Here is a 21,200-nt window from a genome sequence, read left to right as displayed (position 1 = left end):
ACCCTAGCCAGCTGAGGACTGTCCTCTGGGGCACAAACCTCCAAAATGGCCCAGGGGAGAGCCCAGATGTGAGAACCCTACGGAGGGGTTGCCAGCCCCACACCCCCCAACCCTGCGTGCAGAGTTGAAGATCTGTGTCGTCCAGTTCTGAACTCACTGGGCAGCTGACATCCGCTTCTGGGCCTGCTGCTTCATCACGTGACAGGGCCTGTCTTCCCTGTCACATTAATTCCATGCAGGGAAAAACCAAAATTAAAGCTATTGCCGTATGTGTCCCAAGAGCCTTCTATTTTCATTTCTAGAAGGAAGCAACAGCATAGGTTTAGCAAGTTACCTGGCCAATTTTCTGTGGCCAGCACAGATGGATTCTCTATTGCCAAGCTGGGTTTTTTTGGGTTTTGTTTTCTAATAGCTTCTTCCCTTTGGTGGCACTCATCATAGTAGTTTGCAAGAAATTAAATATCCACGTAGGAGACCAATGAATAAGACAAATAAAAATTCAGAGCATTTGTTTTGTAGCAGACACTGTGCTTGGTGCTTTATGTAGATCATTTCATTTCATTTGACTTAATCCTCCCAACAATCCTATGAAGTGTCATTATCCTTACTTAACAGATAAGAAAACTGAGGCTCAGAAATAACTTGTTTGGGGTCACATCACTTGTCATTGGGAGAAAACAGAGTCAAATCCAGATCTCTGCAATTCCAGAAACCGGGCTTTTAACCATTATGTGGTACAAACAGGGTGGCATTTGGATTCAGCCATTAAAAAATGAGACAGTATGTAGAAGAGTATCTCCCTTCTCCCTTCCCTCTCACATTCTCTACGCTCTTTACCTGTTCTATTGTTCTCCATAGCGCGTCTTACCATCTGACATTCTAGATAATCATATGGTTATGTGTTGATTGTCTATCTTACCCTGCTGGCTAAGCTACATGAGAATAGGGACTTCATTTTGTTCACTGCTATATCCCCAGCACCTGGGGAAAGACCTGGCAATGGATATTTGTCGAACAAATGAATGAATACCTTCTAGGGATGTTATAACAATAGTATATTCATAATGTATAATAATGTACTAGTAATTTGTTCCTACAGTTATTCATAATATACTAATTAATTAATTGATTAATATAAAATGCTTAGCACATTGCCTGGCCCAAAAGAAGCACTCGATACACAGTAGATGCTTTTTTTTTTTTTTTTTAAGTAAAGTGGGAGAGGTGCTTGGGTGGCTCAGTTAGTTAAGCGTCCGACCCATGTCGGACTCTGTGCTGACAGCTCAGAGCCTGGAGCCTGCTTCAGATCCTGTGTCTCCTCACTCTCTGACCCTCCCCCTTTCATGCTCTCTCTCTCTCTCTCAAAATAAATAAACATTTAAAAAATGTTTAAGTCAGGTGGGATTAACAGATAATAATTATCTCTCTCCAGGCTAACAACTTCTAGTGCCTCCCCAAACTTCCTAACTATACATAAATTTATTAAAAATTTCACCAACTACTGTGGACAAACAGGCTAGCATCTCAGAACCCAAGAGTCGGGAGCAGGAAGAGCTGTGTCAGCCAGGATCCACAGCGCTCACTCGTTTAGAGAGCACAGCCTTGGCTCAGAGACCACCTTCTCAGGGAGGCCTTCCCTGACCACTCTTTTCAAAATGGCACCCCGCTGCTCATTCCTTATTTTCTCACCCTGACACTTCTCACTATCTGCTATAGCATGTATGTTACTCGGTTGTTACTGTCTGTCTCCTTCCACTAGAATGTAATCTCTATCCGGGCTGGGGTGATGGTCCGCTGGGTTAGCTGCTACCTCCCCTGAGTCTGGAACAGTCCCTAGATTATAGTAGACGCTCAATAAATATATGCTAAATGAATGAAATTACTCTTCAGTTACGACTTTCTGTCCTGTGTTTCTCTTCGTGCTGACTGGTAGAGTCTTACCTTTGGCTTGTTTTTTAAATAAGAGTTTGTTTGACAGACAGTTCTTTAAACCAGAGCCTTATACTCAGAACAGTAAGGCATTTAAAGACTCTGCTTCTGAAATTCTGCTGGCAGAGGCCTCCCGAGGATGCACCATGATGAGCAAATATTTAATGTAACTTTAAGGGGCCTGACATCCAGTCAGGGAGAGAGGCGCAAGTGTGACAGAACTCATTAAAATGAATTCAAATGAACTAGAAGGAGAATGAACCAACTAGCAGCAAAAGGCTTTAAACAAGGGGGAAAAACATCTATTACCTCAGCTCTTCAAAGCGTGATGAAACTACAGTCTGGCTCAACTCTGGGACCACAATTTTCTTTGTTATTCTTGTTTACAACTATTCTGTATCTGCCACCTGCTAGAGTGTGTGGCTGTCACAGTGAGACTTCTAACTTCACTGGAAAAATGGCTCAAAGCACATGTCCAGTGGACCTGAGACGCTCACAGTCTGCTCCTTGGGCAGCAAGCAAGACCAGAACCCTGTGAGGCTCGCTCATCCGCCATCCCTGCCAAGCATTCTTGTCCCTGCAGAGCGTGTGTCTTTTTTTTCCAAATGTTTATTTTTGAGAGAGAGAAAGAGAGGGAGTTCAAGCAGGGGGAAGGGCAGAGAGAGAGGGAGACACAGAATCCGAAGCAGGCTCCAGGCTCTGAGCTGTCAGCACAGAGCCCGATGCTGGGCTTGAACTCACCAACCGTGAGGTCATGACCTGAGCCGAAGCCAGACGCTTAACTAACTGAGCCACCCAGGCGCCCCTGGAAAACAATATTCTTAAGAAAGAAATGAAAGTAAAGCATGAGGCCCAGTCTCCAAACACTGACAGGCATTTAAACAAAACTCTCACTTTCCCTAAATGACAAAAGAGATAATAATTTTATCATTCTTGGAAACCTCTGGTGTTCCGGTCAGAGGAGGGCAAGAACTAGAGGTCATTTCTTTGGACTTTTTATTTATTCATGTACTCACTCACCCAGCAACTCATCCACACGGGATAATAAAAATACCTTTTGAATTTGTAATCTGGAGACTTCTGTTTTGGTTCTGACTCAAGCAGGTGCCAACTGTGTAACTTTGAACAAATTGTTTACCCTCTCTGGTCCTCAGTCTCTCAAATGAACAATGAGAACTTGGAATTATGTGATCTCTAAGATCCTCTCCAGTTATAAAATATTCTAATTCATCTTTCTGTGTTTTTGAGGCCACAGCTGCAGCCTACCTACTACTGCACGTTGCAAAGCTGAAACTAACTCAAGGACAAAACAGGACATGTACATGTGAACAATCAACTTAGAAGCTTCTGGACAAAGAAGACAAATTCTAAAGCCTCCTAAAACAACAACAAAACTGAATTATCCCTATAGAAAAATCCAAGTCAAGTCATTAACACCCTTGGCATTCCCATCAAGGAACTGTAGCAAAGTTTGCTAGCAAGTAGTCTAAGAACATTAAAAATTTCACCCATTATTTCTCTTAAATTGCCTAAAGTATGATTACTGTGTATGGTCTGTTAACTGGCTCAAGCGACGGCCAATAGAAGATGGAAAGAGATGGATAGGGAAGAAAGTGAAGACAAGAGTAGGCTGGGATACAGAGACATGTGGGAAGGGGCTAAGGTCTGGAGGTTTCAGTGAAGATCAAGAGATTGGAAAATGTGATAATCAGAAAGTCTACAGAGGCAGAACTGATGCAGGGGGCCACAGGGGCCAGGAAATGCGCATGAGCATCTCAAGTAGAGCGAAGAAGGGGATACTGGAGGTTAGAAGGGAAAGGAACTGAGACACCAGTGCATTTGAGGTTGTCCAAGTTTACAGTGAAGCTATTCAAGATGATGCCAGGACATGGCTCATGGAGTCTGCAATGAATGGAGAAGGTAGAAGAAGGAAGATCTAATAAATGGTATTCCCAAAGGGCAGAACCTTAGGCTGTAGCCACCACACACTTAGCAAATATATCTCAGGTTGCACAGGACTGGGACTTTTTTTTACGTTTATTTCTTTATTTTGAGCGAGAGAACAAGCAGAGGAGGGGCAGAGAGAGAGGGAGAGAGAGAGAATCCCAAGCAGGCTCCACGCTGACAGTACCCTGATGTGGGGCTCTCAAACCCACAAACCCGTGAGATCATGACCTGAACCAAAATCAAGAGTCAGACACTGAGCTGACTGAGCCACCCCGGTGCCCCAGGACTGGAATATTCTTAGCTTCTTATTTTGAAACAATTTCAAACATATGGGGAAAGGTAAGAATAATACAATTGTTAATATTTTGTCACATATGCATTCTCCTCCTCTCTCTTGTGTCCCCTCTCTTCACACATACGTATCATTTCTTTAGTCTCCTTTATTCTAGAACAATTTCTTAGCCTTTCTTTCTTTGTAATGACACTGAAATTTTTGAAGAGGACAGGCTAGTTATTTAAAAGATCCCTCAATTTGGATCTGTTATTTCCTCATGATTAGATTCAGGTTATATATTTTGGCAGGAATAAGTGATGAGTCTTTCTCAGGTATGTTACATCAGAAGGCACATGATGTTTATTTGTCTCCTTATTAGTGATATGAATTTAGATTACTTGGTTAAACCGGAGGAAGGTAAAAGGGCCCACAGCAACCACCACCTGGCTAAATGCAAACAGGCTCGTTAGGCGATCCAGGTGCCTGGGTGGTTAAGACTCTTGGTTTCGGCTCAGGTCATGATCTCAGGGTTGGTGAGTTTGAGCCCCAGGTGGCAGCATGGAGCCTGCTTGGAATTCTCTGTCTCCCTTTCCCTCTGCCTCTCTCTCATGCTGTCTCTCTCTCTCTCAAAAATACACAAAAATCTTTTTTAAAAACCCAAACAACTTAAAAAAAAAAAAAAAGTATCCATAGCCCCCTAGCTGACCAATGGGCAACTTACTGCTGAGCACAGGTACCAAAAAGAGGAAAATTCCATGTGTTTCCATACCCTGTCACCTTTCCCTCCTTAATGACAGCCCCCCCCCCCGCCCGCCTCCTGGCAGACAGCCTCTCCTTTGCTATCCTGCCCGCTGCTCCTTTGCTGTGTATTCAATAAATTTCATTCGCCTTTGTTCTGCCTCAGGTGACCTCTTTCACCACCAGACCCCGCCAGATCAGATCAATCATCCCCCAGTGGCCACATACAATTCTCTACTATAGATGTCTTATTTGCTTCCTCTTTATAATTAATAAACAATTTGCAGGAACATGCTTTAGGGCTGTGTATATATTCTGTTCTCCAAAATATCCACGGATAATTTTTGCCCAAATCAATTCTTTCTAGGGTAGCTGCAGAATAGTGATTTTCTCACTCATTATCTCTACATTTATTAGGATTCAGATTTTTAAATGCCCCATTTAAAGCCTTCTTTTATTCAACAGGGCAATGGAGCAGCACAGAGATTACATAAAGCCCATCTTATGGAAGTTTTCATAAGAACTGCAATCCTTGGCCACACCATAGTTCAGGAAAATATGAAGCTTTAGCTGTACAATACCAAAATAATACGCTAAATCAGTAAAATCAGGAAGATGACAGTTAACCAGTAACTGTGAGCTCTCTATCATGAATTTCCGCCAATTTTCTAAAATAATCGTTATCAGGAAGATCTCAATTTTTAAAAACTATTATATTTTTAATTATGTAAGAAATTTAACTATGTAAAAGTATTACTAGCATTTTAAATTATTGAAATAGTTTCTCCTAGGAAATATGTTCTATTCAACAATTCAATCATGACCTCTAAACCTCACTCAGAAAAAATAATTAAATGTCTTGACTGCAATTCTGTTTTATGTGTCCCCTGTTATTAATTACTAATCTGAGTTATACTGCCACATTCATTTACCCAAGGTCAAATACGATCGGCATTAAATTTTTGTCTTTTGCAGCCGCTAATAAGATAATGCAATGTAAAGCCATAATTGTGTAAGAAAAGTGTTCTGATTACGGGAAGTAGCTGGCAATTGGGCCTCAGGTAATGCCTTTTCTTACACTCTATTGAAATCTGTCTCTTTGTAACAGGATTTTCTAACAATCCTGTTAACAGGATCCCACTGAAAGCTGGCTTCTTTGTGAATTGTCTAGTCAAGGCTGGAAGCTGGTAAAAGGCATTTAAATGGGGAGGTGGGACTTCATATTCTTCCAGCAATACTTTCTACCCCCCAAAAGCTCATGATTGTAGAGTGGGTAACTAAATAGTCCATGGCAGGGTCTCATAATACTTAACATTTCTAAAGAAGAGGTGGATTAGTCACACAGCAAATAAAGAAAAATATGAAGATGCATTTAATTGGTGTAAAAAATGAAAAGGATGTTTGGTTTTTTCTGTGCCTGTTTCATGTAGGCAATAAACGTGTTTGTAGTACCAGTCCTACATAAACCTCAAGACCAACACATGATCATATCAAAAAGTGAACAATTAACTAAAAATTATTAATGAGAAGGATCATAATGTCAGATGAAGAAAGTGGTCTCCTTCTACAAAGAAAAATACGTGTTTAAAATGATTCTCTAAACTCTGTGCTGACCACGTGAAGCCTACTTGGGATCCTCTCTGTCCCTTTCTCTCTGCCCCCTCGCCTGTGCTCACTCAAGCTCTCTCTCTCTCAGAATAAATAAATAAACATTAAAAAAAAAAAAAAAAAAGACTCTCTAAGGGGTGCCTGGCTGGTGTAGTCAGTAGAGCATGTGACTCTTGATCTCAGGGTTGTGAGTTCAAGCCACATGTTGGGCATGAAGCCTACTTTACAAAAAGAAAATAAAGTAAATAAAAGAAAACAGTTCCTTAAGAGTACTCTTATCATGATGAGCACTGGGTACAGAGAATTGTTGAATTGCTGTATTGTACACCTGAAACTAATATAACACTATATTTTATGCTGGGATTTTAAATTAATTACTTGAATTGATTAATTAAGTAAAGTAAAATGATTCCCAATCGATGCCAACAAACCAGGGATATAGTATATGATCTAGGCTGAAAATGAAGATTTGGCAGCTTTGACATACTGATGATAATTAAAGCCATGAGAGTAAAGTTAAAGAGAGCACTAGAGTGACAAAGCCAACAGACCAAGAGGAACCCAGAGGAATCCTAATATTTAAAAGCTGGGAGAAAGTGGAGCCCTTATAAACAGTTCAGAGACAGAAGGACAACCAGGAGAATGTGCTGAAGCCAAGGGCCATGAGTGCTGTAAGAGCTGTGTAAGAGTGCCAAGTACTGCCGGGAAGCCAAGCAAAATAAAAACTGAAAATGGTCCATCGGACTTTAAGGTCACTTAAGAACTTGTCAAAATCATTTTCCATGGGACGGAATGAACCATGAGAAGGTGGGGGACAGTGCTGTGAATGTCCCCTTCGTCCCCTTCCCCCTTGGGGAGCAAGCTCTGAGAGGGAGGAGTGTCAGTGGAGGGAACCGGAGGGAAAGGGAAGGCTTTTCTTCCGAAGGGAAGGAAAAACAGTTACAAGGGGCCATTTTGGACAACGAGGAAATTCTGAATATGAATTCTATGTTCGACAGTATGAATCCAGCAATGCTACATTTTTTTTCAGTGCGATGCAGTGTTATATAAAAGAAAACCCCTCTTTTTAGGACACTCGTGCTGAAGTATATAGAGGCTCATATCATAATGTCTACAATGTGCTGTCAAATGAAGAGGGCCGTGGAGATGGAGAAAGGGAAGGAAAGGAAGGAGAGAGGGAGAGAGAAAATGGTAAAAGGTTAACAAGCCGGTGAACCCAGGTGACAGGGATGTGGGTGTTCAATGTATTAGTCTTCCATCTTCTCTCTGTAGGTTTGCAAATTTTTTAATGTTTTATTTATTTCTGAGAGAGAGAGAGAGAGAGAGAGAGAGAGAGACGGAGAGCGAGCAAGCAGGGGAGGGTGAGAGAGAGGGAGACACAGAATCTGAAACAGGCTCCAGGCTCTGAGCTGGCAGTCAGCACAGAGCCCGACGCGGGGCTCGAACCCATGAACCGCGTGATCATGACCTGAGCCGAAGTCGGTCGCTTAACGGACTGAGCCACCCAGGCGCCCCTAGGTTTGCAATTTTTTTTTTTAATGTTTAATTTATTTCTAGGAGAGAGAGAGAGAGAGACAGCGTGAGCAGGGGAGGGTCAGAGAGAGAGGGAGTCACAGACTCTGAAACAGGCTCCAGGCTCTGAGCTGGCAGTCAGCACAGAGCCCGACGCGGGGCTTGAACCCACGAACCGCGAGATCATGACCTAAGCGAAAGTCGGTCGCTTAACCGACCAAGCCACCCAGGCGCCCCTGCAATTTTTAAAAATAAGAAGTTGGGAGTAAAGTAAAACAGAATGGCGTGAGGGAAAAAAATGTATCCAAACCAAAAGGAAAGGAAAAAAAGAGAAATGCACTTGAGCATGTTAAGAGTGTTAACTGGGTAGCAGCTAAGGAAGTAAGCAAGAGAAGGGGGAAATCAATACCCCCCACCCCTGCACAGGTACCCACACCTGTAGAGCGGATGGACAGTCTTTGTGTGCTGAGAACTTTAAAGAGCATCTCATCTGATGTCCCATTTCATTGACGAGGAAGATGAGGGAGATCCCAGCTCACAGAGATTTCTGCTATACCTCACAATGCCAATCAGGACCGCTTGGTGGCAATTATAAAAGAAAATCCTCCAACAATAACAAGAATGGCAAAAGCCCCTCTAAACTTTCAGAAGACTCCTCAGAGACCAACAAAGATAAAGGAAACATGTCGTTCATTGTTTTTCCACAAAGTTCCCAAATTTAAATATACAGCATTGTGAAGGACTTAACTTTGGGAATGAGGAGGTGGGGGATACGAGGTGGGGGGAGGGGGGATATCTCAGGCAGCTGTGAATGACTTGATCATTAGATTTTTAAACAATAAACTAGACGTTATTCCAAGAATTAAAGAAATATTTGGTTTACTAGTATTTTAAAATCTTTAAGTAAAAATAAAGAACAAATATATTTTTTAATTTTTTTAAAAATGTTTTATTTATTTCTAGGAGAGAGAGAGAGACAGTGTGAGGAGGGGAGGGTCAGAGAGAGAGGGAGTCACAGACTGAAACAGGCTCCAGGCTCCGAGCTGGCAGTCAGCACAGAGCCCGACGCGGGTCTCGAACCCACGAACCGCGAGATCATGACGTAAGCGAAAGTCGGACGCTTAACCGACTAAGCCACCCAGGCGTCTCTGAACAAATATTTTTTAAAAGAACACTCTCCAGGGATGCCTGGGTGGCTCAGCTGGTTAAATGTCCAGCTTTGGCTCAGGTCATGATCTCACGGTTCGTGGGTTTGAGCCCCGCGTCGGTTTCTGCACTGATGGCTAGCTCAGACCCTGGAGCTGCTTCCAATTCTGTGTCTCCTCCTCTCTCTGCCTCTCTCTCACTCACACTCTAGCTCATTTTGTCTCTCAAAAATAAATAAATGTAAAAAAATAAATAAATAAAAAGGAACACTCTCCATTAGAGAAAATCTCCATTTCTCATAGCTTAAAGCATCCAACTCCAGAGCCAAAAACACTACATAGCCTTTGCAGGCTCCTCAGCACTTAGGGAAAATGAATAAATGCATTTCTAAGTGGTTTCAAGGGAAGAAATAAAAGAAAATATATCATCGTGTTCCCAGAGTATTCCAAGGGGGAAGAAAATGCAATAGATTATTAATTCAAAAGACAGCAATATAAACTTTTAAGAATAAAGGGAAGCTAGGAGAATGAAATTGCAATGTTTAATTTCTGTTTTTGGATAAATTCCAGTTTTACAAGTCAGGGCAGCATATCAAAATGGGCACAGACTTTGGAAACTGTCAGAGCTGTTTCCTATTCAGGTGAACTAGTACATGACTTTGGGGTGTTCTTTAATCTGTTCTCAATTTCCTCATCTAGAAAAAGGAAACTGGAGCATTTGGGTGGCTCAGTCGGTTAAGCGTCTGACTTCAGCTCAGGTCATGATCTCATGGTTTGTGGGTTCGAGCCCCGCATCGGGCTCTGTGCTGACAACCAGCTCAGAGCCTGGAGCCTGTTTCAGATTCTGTGTCTCCCTCTCTCTCTGACCCTCCCCTGCTCACGCTGTCTCTCTCTCTCTTTCTCTCTCAGAAATAAATACACCATGAAAGAAAGAAAGAAAGAAAGAAAGAAAGAAAGAAAGAAAAAAAAAGAAAGAAAGAAAGAAAGAAAGAAAGAAAGAAAGAAAGAAAGAAAGAAAGAAAGAAAGGAAGAAAGAAAGAAAGAAAATTGAGCATCTTTTAAAAAAGAAAAAAGAAAAAGAAAAAGGAAACTAATCGGGGCACCCGGGTGGCTCAGTCGGTTAAGCGTCAGACTTCAGCCTAGGTCATGATGTTGTTCCTGAATTTGAGCCCCACATCAGGCTCTGTGCTGCCAGCTCAGCCTGGAGCCTGCTTCACATTCTATGTCTCCTCTCTCTCTGCCCCTACCTCACCCATGCTCTGTCTCTCTCTCTCAAAAATAAAACATTTTAAAAAAATAAAGAAAAGGAAACTTATCAAAGCTCCCTCTAAGTTTTGCAGAGAAACAGAAATAATGAATGTAGTAAGCAATCAATATAAATGATAGCTATGATTATTCCCTTCCCTGTTGCATATCATAAAAGCAGCGAAATAATAATAATACAACACAGATGCTCCTTCTCTACATGGAAGGGAGATAGCCCACAAGAAGAAGATAGCCTCAATTTTAATATGTGGGTTACTTTTTCTAAAAAATGCCATGATACACTCACTAGGAGGCAGAGTTCTGTATTGAGGCTGAATGACCAAAGTGGAAGGGAAAAGCCCTTCGAGGCAGTCAGACAATGAGAAACAGGAAGCAAGCCCTGACCCTGGCTCTGCCTCTTACTAGCCCTATGTTCTTAAGCAAATCGCTTTGCGTTGCAAAGCCTCAGTGTCCTTTTTTTTTTTTTTTTTTTTTTTTTTTTTTTTTTTTTACATATTGAGAACAACCCTTCACAGGCTTTGAAGATCAAATGTAAATGAAGGGGCCTGTCCAAGTACCCTGTCAAAGTACCAGGCAAATAAAAGGTACTTTGTATGAGTAAATTTAATTAAAGTTAGTTTCCCAAGAGCAGCAACATTGGAAGGAACCGTAAAAGGGTGTGACGGTCGACAGCAAAAAACCCCACTGTACTCAGAACTCCTTGGGTTCAAAGCCCAACTCTGGCAGTGGTTAGTAATCTGATCCTGACAGGTACTTACCTTGTGGAGCAAGAGAGCTTCTTCAAGCACATGGAAAAGGAATAGTAACACTTTACTCAGGTTTACTGCAAGGATTAAGTACAAAGTACATCGAGTATTTTGAACACTCTCTAGAATATAGTTAGTAATCAGGAAATAATAACTATTATTTTTCTCTCAAGAGCTTTCAAAACATTCCTAACCCCTGACACAATGAGTTCATATCTAATCACCTGAATATGGGAATAAACCAAAGTAAGAAAAAAACTACACAGAGAAATTCTCCTAAGTACTGTTTATATTAATGAAGAAAAAAAAGGTTCAATATTAGAAGAATAATTAAGAATTTGATGATCAAGTTGTCTGGGCGGCTCAGTTGGTTAAGCGTCGACTTCGGCTCAGGTCATGATTTTATAGTTCTGAGTTCAAGCCCTGCTTCGGGCTCTGAGCTGACAGCTCAGAGCCTGGAACCTGCTTCCAATTCTGTGTCTCCCTCTCTCTCTGCTCCTCCCCCGCCCACGCTATGTCTCTGTCTCTCAAAAATAAATAAACATTAAAAAAAAAGAATATGATGCTCTATCCATTAAACGAAATGTTTGGTACTGGTTAAAATGTTTACAAATCATTTAATAACAACTTGAGAGATGTTTATATAACAATGTCTTAGTGCTAAAAGCAAGGCTACAAGAAATTAATATTTAGGATAATCAAAAATCTACACTATACCAAAAAAAACTGGAAAGAAATTATCAAAATGTTAACAGTTGTTGTCTCTGGGTACTGGAGTGAGGAATATTAATTATTTCCACATGCTTTTCTCTATTTTATAGTATTTCTAAATGAGAAAAACTTTTCATGGATAAATATAAGTAAATATCATCACTTCAGTTTTCAGATGTATTATTATGAAGGCATAATAAACATTGACTAACATAGTCAACAAGATAATGGAAGAATAAAAAAACTATAAGGGAATACTTTGACAACTATATGCTAATAAAGTTAACAGCTTAGATGAAATAGACAAATTCCTAGGACACAAAATACTGAAAATAACTCAAGAAGAAATAGAAAATCTGAATAGATCTATAACAAAAGTAGAAGTAATCAAAAAACTGCCCAGAAAGGCCCATGCTCAGCTTGATTTATTGATTTATTGATTTATTGATTTATTTATGGAGGGGGGAGAGACAGAGAGAGAATGCGCATACAAGTTCGGGGGGAGGGAGAGAGAGAGAGGGAGAGGGAGAGAGAGAGAGAGAGAGAGAGAGAGAGAGAATCTTAAGCAGAATCTATGCTCAACACAGAGCCAAATGCAGGTCTTGATCCCATGGCCCTGGGATCATGACCTGAGCTAAAATCAAGAGTCAGATGCTTAACTGACTGAGCCATGCAGGCACCCCTCCAGCAAACATTTAAGGAATTAATATCAATTTTTTACAAACTCTTCCAAAAGATGGAAGAGAAGAAAGACTTTGCCGCTCATTCTATGAGGCTAGTATTGTCCTGCTATCAAAACCACACAAAGACACCACAGGAAGAGAAAACTATAGACCAATATCTTTTATGAATATAGATGCAGAAATCATAAACAAAACACTAGCAAATGGAATCCAGCAATATACAAAAAATATTATACACCATGACAAAGTGGGATTTATCTCAGGAATGCAAAATTGGTTCAATATCTGAAATTCCATTAATGTATACTGTATCATAAACAAAGGGCAAAAACTACATGATCATTTCAAAAGATGCAGGTAAAGCATTTGACAAAATTACACACCACGTCTTAATAAAATAATAAAAACAATCAAAAAACTAGGAATAGGAGTGAACTTCCTCAATGTGATAAAGAGCATCCTGGAGAAAGGCACAGCTGATACCATACTTAAAGGTGAAAGACTGAATGTTTTCCTCTATGATCAGGAACAAGACAGGGATGTGCATTCATGAATTTCTATTCAACAGTAAGAGAGGGTCTAATTAGAATAATTACGCAAGAAAATGAAACACAAGGCATAGAATAGAAAGGAAGAAGTAAAACTATTTGTATCAACAGATGACACAGTTTGTAAATAGAAAATCCTAAGGAATCAACCAAAGTTTTGGATACAAGATCAACAAACAAAAAGCAATTGTTTTTCTATATACCTGCAATGAACAATCCAAAAATGAAATTAAGAAAACAATTCCATTTTACAGTAGCATTCAAAAGAATAAGATACTTGGGGTAAATTTAACACAAGAAGTGTAAAACCTAAATTCTGAATGCAATAAACACCATTGAAAGAAATTAAAGACCTAAATAAATTGGAAGATACTCCATGTTCATGGATCAGATGATCTAACTGTTAAGCTGGCAATACTCCCCAAATTGATCTACAGATTCAAGGCAAACCCCACCAACATTTCAAGATGGCTTCTTTTGAGAAACTGACAAATTGATTCTAAGATGCATATGGAAGTACAAGGGACCTGGAAAGCCAAAACAATCTTGAAAAAGAAACAAAGGTAAAGGACTCAGAATCCCAATTTCAAAACTTTCTGTAAAAGCTACAGTAATCAAGGCAGTGTGGTACTGGCATAAGGACAGACATATAGATCAATGGAATAGAATTCAGAGTGCAGAAATAAACCCTCATATTTACAGTCAATTGATTTTTGACAAGAGTGCCAAGACTATTCAATGGAGAAAGAACAGTCTTTTCAACAAATGGTGGTGGGATAACTGGATATCCATATGCAAAGAATAAATCTGTAGCTCTATCTCATACCATATACAAAAATCAACTCAAAGTTTATCAAAAACCTAAATGTAAAAGCTAAAAACATAAAACTCTTAGAAGAAAACATAACCATAAAGAATCTTGGCTTTGGCAATGGATTCTTTGATATGATACCAAAAGCACAAGCAACCAAAGAAAAAATAAATTGGACTTCATCAAAATTTAAGAAACCTTTCTGCTTCAAAGGATATCATCAAGAAAGTGAGAAGACAGCCCACTAAATGAAAGAAAACATTTGCAAATCATATACTTGATAAAGAACTTATAACTGGATCATATAAAGAATTCTTACAACAAAACAATGTAAAAACAAATAACACAACTAAAACTGGACAAATGATCTGAATTTCTCCACAGATCTACAAATGGCTAATAGGGATGCCTGGGTGGCTCAGTCAGTTAAGCATCCAACTCTTGACTTCAGCTCAGGTCATGATCTCATGGTTTGTGAGTTCAAGCCCTGTATCAGGTGCTTGGGGGGTCTCTTTCTCTCCTTCTCTCTCTGCTCCTCCCTTGCTCATGAGCTCTAAATAAATAAATAAATAAACTTTAAAAAAAGACATTTTACAAATGGTTAATAAACACATGACAGGATGCTCAATACCATTAGTCATTAGGGAAATGCAAATGAAGACCCTAATGAACTACCATTTCATACCCATTAGGATGGATATAATCAAAAGGACAGACAAGTGCTGCAAAGGATGTTAAAAAAATTGGAACCATCATATGCTGCTGGTGGAAATGTAGAATGATGTAGGCAACTTGGAAAAACAGTGTGGAAGTTTCTCAAGATGTTAAGCATTGAGCTACCATATGACCCAGCAATTCTGTTCCTAGGTGTATACCGAGCACTGAAAACATCTGTTTACACTATAACTTGTACACAAGTGCTCATGGTAGCATTGTTCATAATGTAAAAAAATAGAAACAACCCAAATGTTTGTCAACTGACGAATGGATGAGTGTGCATATTCCTACAGTGGAATATTATTCAGCAATTAAAAGGAATGAAATTCTGATTCATGCTACAGCATGAACTTTGAAAACATTACGATGAATGAAAGAAGTCAGACAGAAAAGACTCCCTCTGATCTGATTACATTATATGAAATGTGCAGAAGAGCCTAAATCTATAAGACTGAAAGGAGATTAGTGACTGCCTAGAGCTGGGGAGACAGGGGGCTGAGGAGGCACCGCTAATGGTTTGGGGAAAGGCTATGAGCATGTTCTGAAACTGATAGTGGCGATGGTTGTACAGCTCTGTGAACATACTAAAAACCAGTGAATTCTACACTTTAAAGTGGTGTCTGTGAATGATTTCTCATTAAAACTACTATTTTTAAAAAGCAATCAAGGAAAACAGCTTGACACTTCCTCAAAAAGTTACACACAGAATTACCATAAGACCTGGCAATTTGACTTCTAGGTATACACCCCGAAAGAACTGAAAACAGGGACTCAAACAAGTACACATACATTCATGTTCAGAGCAGCACTATTCACAGTAGCCAAAGAGGTGGAAACAACCCAAATGCCCATCCACAAAGGAACGGACAAACAAAATGTGGTCTCAACATACCATGGAATACTATTCAGCCTTAAAAAGGAAAGAAGGATGATAGATGCTACAACTTGGATGCTAAACGAAAGGAGGCAGAAGGTACATTGTATATGTGACAAGGTACATTGTATACGTGACATATCCAGAACAGGTACATTCACAGAGGCTGAGTATAGACTGGTGATTGCCCAGGCTGAAAGGAGAGGGAAATGGGGAGACACTGCTTAATAGAGAAGGGGTTTTGCTTTGGAGTGATGGAAATGTTTGGGAGCAGAGAGAAGGGCAGTTACGCCTTTGTGAATGTACCCAGTGCTACGAAATGTTCCCTTTAAAATAATTTTAGGAGCGCCTGGGTGGCTCAGTTGGTTGGGCGGCCGACTTCGGCTCAGGTCATGATCTCACGGTTTGTGGGTTCGAGCCCTGCGTCGGGCTCTGTGCTGACAGCTAGCTCAGAGCCTGGAGCCTGTTTCAGATTCTGTGTCTCCCTCTCTCTCTGACCCTCCCCTGCTCATGCTGTCTCTCTCTCTCTCAGAAATAAGTAAAAAAAAAAAAAAAAAAAAAAGTTAAAATAATTAATTTGATGTTATGTGCATCTCACTTTGGTAACTTATTTAAAAGAAAAACCAACCCAAAAATTTAAGGTAATATTTCCATTTGCCTGCAACATTTTAAAAGTTGAGAAGTATATCAAAAAGAGAGAATTTACTGTGACAAGTTTGGCTTGGCCTTTTTGTTTGTTTGTTTAACCTAAGAAATTTGGCTAAATTTAAAGAACTCTGCATAATCCTAGATATAAAAAGATAATTACTCACTTTACTCTCTTAATAGTAAATTATTACCATGGAATTAGCCCAGTTGGAGCTTTTCAAAAATTTACAGATTTGAAAGAGTTAGTACATCTCCCTACTGGGGGAGATCAGCTTTGCTAACTCATGGAGCAGAAGAACATTTGATTCCCAAGAGAAAACATCACACACTAATTAGTATAGAATACTCTGCGGTCCCTCTTAAGAAACTGTCCCTCTTAAGCCTGAGTAAACTTCCAAAAGCAAGATGTGGAATAGAAATTGGGGAAATCATCTATAACCCAGACACCAAAGGAATGGAGTGTGAGAGTGAATAATTCACATAATCATCCCAGTTTGTTTGTTTTTAAGTTGCTCGTGGAGACTGTGTCCCTTAAACACTCAAGTGAGTTGCAACTAGACTCTGGCAGGTATGAGAACCTCAGTGTGAAATAAACAAAGGAAATATTCAAGCCTCTAATTATATAGGAGTCGGGGGGGGGGGGGCATGTCATGTATTTAGAAACAACACACTTTTGGGGAAGCAGATGACCTTGCATTTCCCAAATTCTACCTGGAATATTCTAAAAACATGGGGGCAAATCTCATGAAGTTCTGTGTTGAATAGCTATAAAAAATAATCCAATCATTGAGTTACAAAATCTAATAAAATGTCAATGATGCTACTAAAACATCACATAGGTATGGATAGAGCAATTTATAAGCATACAAATAAACAGAAGTAAATGTACAGGGACTTTTTTTGTTCCCTGACACTGAGTTTTAAATTGAGATTTTATATTGGTACCTTTTCAGCTGAAATCAAATCAAACATAAACTCTCTCTTAGATAATACTTTATGGTACATCATCAACTCAAGAGCTACATCTTCCTAAAGGTAGTTTCCCACGTTATGCCAACATTTAACCTTCAGCTTAAGGGACGGTGCCTTGTGCACAATCACAGCGGGCAGCTGGGGGAGCAGGTGACTCAACGGGAAAGGGGAGAGGGCGAAACTGGCTCCCTCTGGCTCCCTGTTCATTCCCGAAGACAGGCACCCCCCGCTGGCACTCACCTTTCTCAGGCTGCCTGTCTTGTGTCGCAGATGAAGTGCCACAGCCCATGTCTTCTAAATCATGTGTGCTCATGAATTTAACTTCTCATTCCAAAACAGAGTGTAAAGTGTCTCCCTTTATGCTGCGAGGAGCCACTCCTAGTCGATCCACCTCAGTCTTAGATCCTGAGGAGGAAGACACAGGAGGGAGGGGGGAGGGAGGGAAGCGCCCATTAACAGCAAGGTATCTAAGGGCTTCTCGGCAGGATTCATTTTATGCTTCTTCTCAACTGCTGTTCGTCATGTGATGTGGAAAGTGATCAGACATAATCTAATCCTGGTGCATTTTCCAAAACACAGCAGCAGCACCAGAGCAACTATAGATTGCTTTTCTGCTACACATAAATTATATTTTTCCCCTGTCTAGGTCAGATCAAGGTCTACATAAAGTAAAGCATTGAAAATGGAAAGAGAAACGGAAATGTAAGAGTGCACAATTTTCTCACTGAAGTACAGGGAATGGGATATGAAGGAGCTGATATAAATTAACTGTTTTAGTTTTAAGCTCGTAATTAAATCTATCTGGGCTTTTAAAAACGCAGATTGGAGACGGACTATGAGACAAAACAACATATTTAAACAACTATGCCAAAATTCAAATCAAAGTGAGCTCCTCAACACTGCTTCTCAGAACCACTTGGAAAGCTTGTTTAAAAAAAGAGGCTCAAGGCCTCCCCCCACCCCAACTAGGGTGCCAGAATTAGGGAGAGTGAGTGCCTTTTATGTTTGTGGGTTTTTTTCTTTCTTTTTCTTGTTTTTAAGTTAGCTCTATGCCCAGGGTGAGGCTTGAACTCATGATCCCAGAAATCAAGAGTCAAGTCGCTAGCTCTACCTACTGAGCTGGCCAGGTGCCCCTGGGGGGGGTGGGGGGGGGTGCCCTTTTGAAACAAGCCATCCAAGTGTTTCTGCGACACCCTTTCCCACAGGTCTATCCTCACATCCATCAGCTGGAACTGCCAAACTGGATTTTCGTATCCCTCCTCATGGCTGTTTTGGGTGATGCTGCCTTTATTTTGTATTGCTCCAAACCAGCCTGATGGAATCTATCTGCATTTCTTGCTGGGAACAAAGTCAAAGAACAACTGACTTGGGACCCTACCAGGCATGTCTATGTTTCCATTAGCAGTACACTAAAAGCTCCAAAATGTTGCCTCAACTAAAGAAAGAGAAAAATGAGCAAAATATCTGAATTACGGAAATATTGTTAAAACAATAATAACCTTAATAAACAGATCTTCTGATCAGAGCTAGGCCTAATTCTTTTATGTACTGACATAGTTAATCCTCCTAGACTTTGGGTTATCTCCAAATTTGATAGGCACTTCTTCCTATCTTTCTTACCTACATCATGGATAAAAAATGTTAACGAGGTCAGCTCCAAGGGCACAACAGCCCTGTGGTATTCCACCCCAACCCACTCTCCAGGGTTCCCGCAGATCCATTACATTCACACTCTGAACATATCTGTTCAGTCAGGTGGTAAATCCACCCATCACAACTCTCACCTTATTTATCTATGAGGCATCCTGGGAAATTTTGCTACAAATTTTCATGAAATGAAGGTATAGACTTTGACACCTTGACAAATTTTCATGAAATGAAGGTATAGACTTTGACACCTTGACATTCCGGGCTATACCAGCCCCAGAAGAAGAAAATGGGAGGAGGAGGAAATCAGTTTGGCATGGTTTTAAATAACAAAATCATAGAAGTTTAAACGTGGGAGAGACCTCCAAAATTACCTAGGATTTACACAAAGTGCAAGGAAGTCAAGCAACTTGCTTGATGTCATACAGACAAATTGGTTATCAAACTCTGTTGCATATTACCGTCGCCTGGGGAGCGTTTAAAACTCCCAATGCGCAGACGGCACCACATTAAATCAGAATCTCTGGGCGTTTAAGGAATACTGATGCCTGGGTCCCATCCCCAGAGATTCTGATGTAATTGGTACTGGGTGGGGGCTGGGCATCAAGAGACTTTTAAACTCCCCAGATGACTGTAATGTGCAGCCAAGTTTGACAGTCTTTAACAGAGACGATGTTTTAGCAAACCCATGATGTCGCCTGAGGTTCATCACATTTTCCTCCAAATGCTTTGACTCCATCTGTTTGGAATAAAATGTTTTCAAAGGTCATGTCAGGCTTATGAAGCTATGGTTTCTGGCAACTTGCTCTTTTCTCGTTTTTGAAACCGGAGCTCTATTTACCCATCACCTGTCTTCTCTACATATGTAGAAACTTCTTACAGGCAACACCTGTGAGGGCCCTTCATCACGCTTTGAAGTAGTTCATCTCGTCCTGGTGACTTTCCCCATGTGCCTAGGTCAGTGCTCTCTGACATCAGTATCACAAGACTCGCCAGGGGGAGCTTTTTAAAAATGAAGACTCAAGCTTTACCACCAATACTCAGATTTAAGCAGTCTGGAGGGCCTGGGAATCTGCAATAAAAGTACAGGTTGGGCGTCTGGGTGGTGCCCGACTTAGGCTCAGGTCATGATCTCACAGTTGGTGAGTTTGAGCCCCGTGTCAGGCTCTGTGCTGACAGCTCAGAGCCTGGGGCCTGCTTTGGATTCCGTATCTCCTTCTCTCTCTCTCTCTGCCCTTCCCTTGCTCGTGCTCTGTCTGTCTGTCTCTCTCTCAAAAATAAAATAAACATTAACAAAAATTAAAGTGCAGCCTTCAGGAGACTGTGACACAGGCACTCCCAGGTGTCAGTTTCAGAAACACTGTTCTCTATATCTCCCCTGGGCTTCGCTTCCATCTTTACGCTAATTTTTCTACTCCTTTTTGTGAATTCATGAGAGTAGGACATCGAGGGCGTGCCTGCGTGGCTCAGTTGGTTGAGTGCCGACTTCAGCTCAGGTCATGATGTTTGTAAGTTCGAGCCCCACGTCGGGCTCTGTGCTGACAGCTCAGAGCCTGGAGCCTGCTTCGGATTCTGTGTCTCCCTCTCTCTGCCCCTCCCCTGCTCATGCTCAGTCTCTCTCTCAAAAATAAAAATAAACTAAAAAAAAAAAAAAAGAATAGGACATTGAGAGGACATTGAGTAGGCAACACTGATTCAACGATAAGAAGTGAGATAGTTCAATCTTGATATTCTTTTTCCAGAAAAAAAATAAAGCAATATCTCTCCAAAGGCATTTGGTTCTCAGCCACCCCTCAGTTCACTAGGCCACAAACAAAATTCCGTATAAAATTCACTAGGAACTAAAGAGCACCAAACTTGATTGGCACTAAATTTCTGTTAGGCTGTAGGATCCCATGGGTATCTTTCTTTCTAAATACTCCTTTAATCTCCGGCACCTACAGAGTACCTTTTACATTGCAGGTGTTTGATAAATGCTAAATGAGTTAATGGGGATTTCTAAGTCAGACTCCTTTAAAAAAATGAATCGCTAAAAGTCATTATAAGTCTGTGATTTGGTGCAGATCCGTGCTATTTGAATATATAAAAGCCTTTTATTAAACCAGAAGATGGGTAGTACTTAGGCATTCATTTTTAAAGAAGATTTTAAAATCATGATGGAGAAAAAAATGAGACTTGTTCTAGAATTCTCTGGTTATTAGGAAACAACTTGCCGTTAGAATTTTTACGTTATTAAATAACAATTACTAAGTAAGTTGTTCTTAAACTGTTTTTCTCCTTCACGTAACAGGTAAAACAAACAAACAAAAAAGCTCATTTCAATACTCACCAAAACAAGACCAGGGCAAGGCCAGGTGCCACTTAATACTCCCACACACTGCCCCAACTACACTGCCATCATCCACTTAAAGGCAGAGAGGAAAA

General features: G+C 40.5%; 1 protein-coding gene across 3 annotated transcripts in view; it reads right to left on the bottom strand.

Annotated features, from left to right (window-relative positions):
• PPEF1 (protein phosphatase with EF-hand domain 1) overlaps positions 1-21,200 on the bottom strand; it is a 119,153-nt gene that overhangs the window by 81,182 nt on the left and 16,771 nt on the right. For 2 of the 3 annotated variants that reach the window (XM_039247364.1, XM_039247363.1), the window contains exon 3: positions 17,370-17,534. The exons of the other annotated variant lie outside the window; for it this stretch is intronic. In XM_039247364.1, coding sequence (XP_039103295.1) covers positions 17,370-17,442 — 73 coding nt within the window. In that variant the 5' untranslated portion in view covers positions 17,443-17,534. The remainder of the gene's footprint in view (positions 1-17,369; positions 17,535-21,200) is intronic. 3 annotated transcript variants of the gene reach the window in all.

Source organism: Hyaena hyaena, unplaced genomic scaffold, assembly GCF_003009895.1.
Source record: "Hyaena hyaena isolate Hyena2069 unplaced genomic scaffold, ASM300989v1 scaffold_295, whole genome shotgun sequence".
NCBI lineage: Eukaryota > Metazoa > Chordata > Mammalia > Carnivora > Hyaenidae > Hyaena > Hyaena hyaena.
Note: the sequence above shows the minus strand (reverse complement) of the source record. Positions and strands in the feature narration are given on the sequence as shown.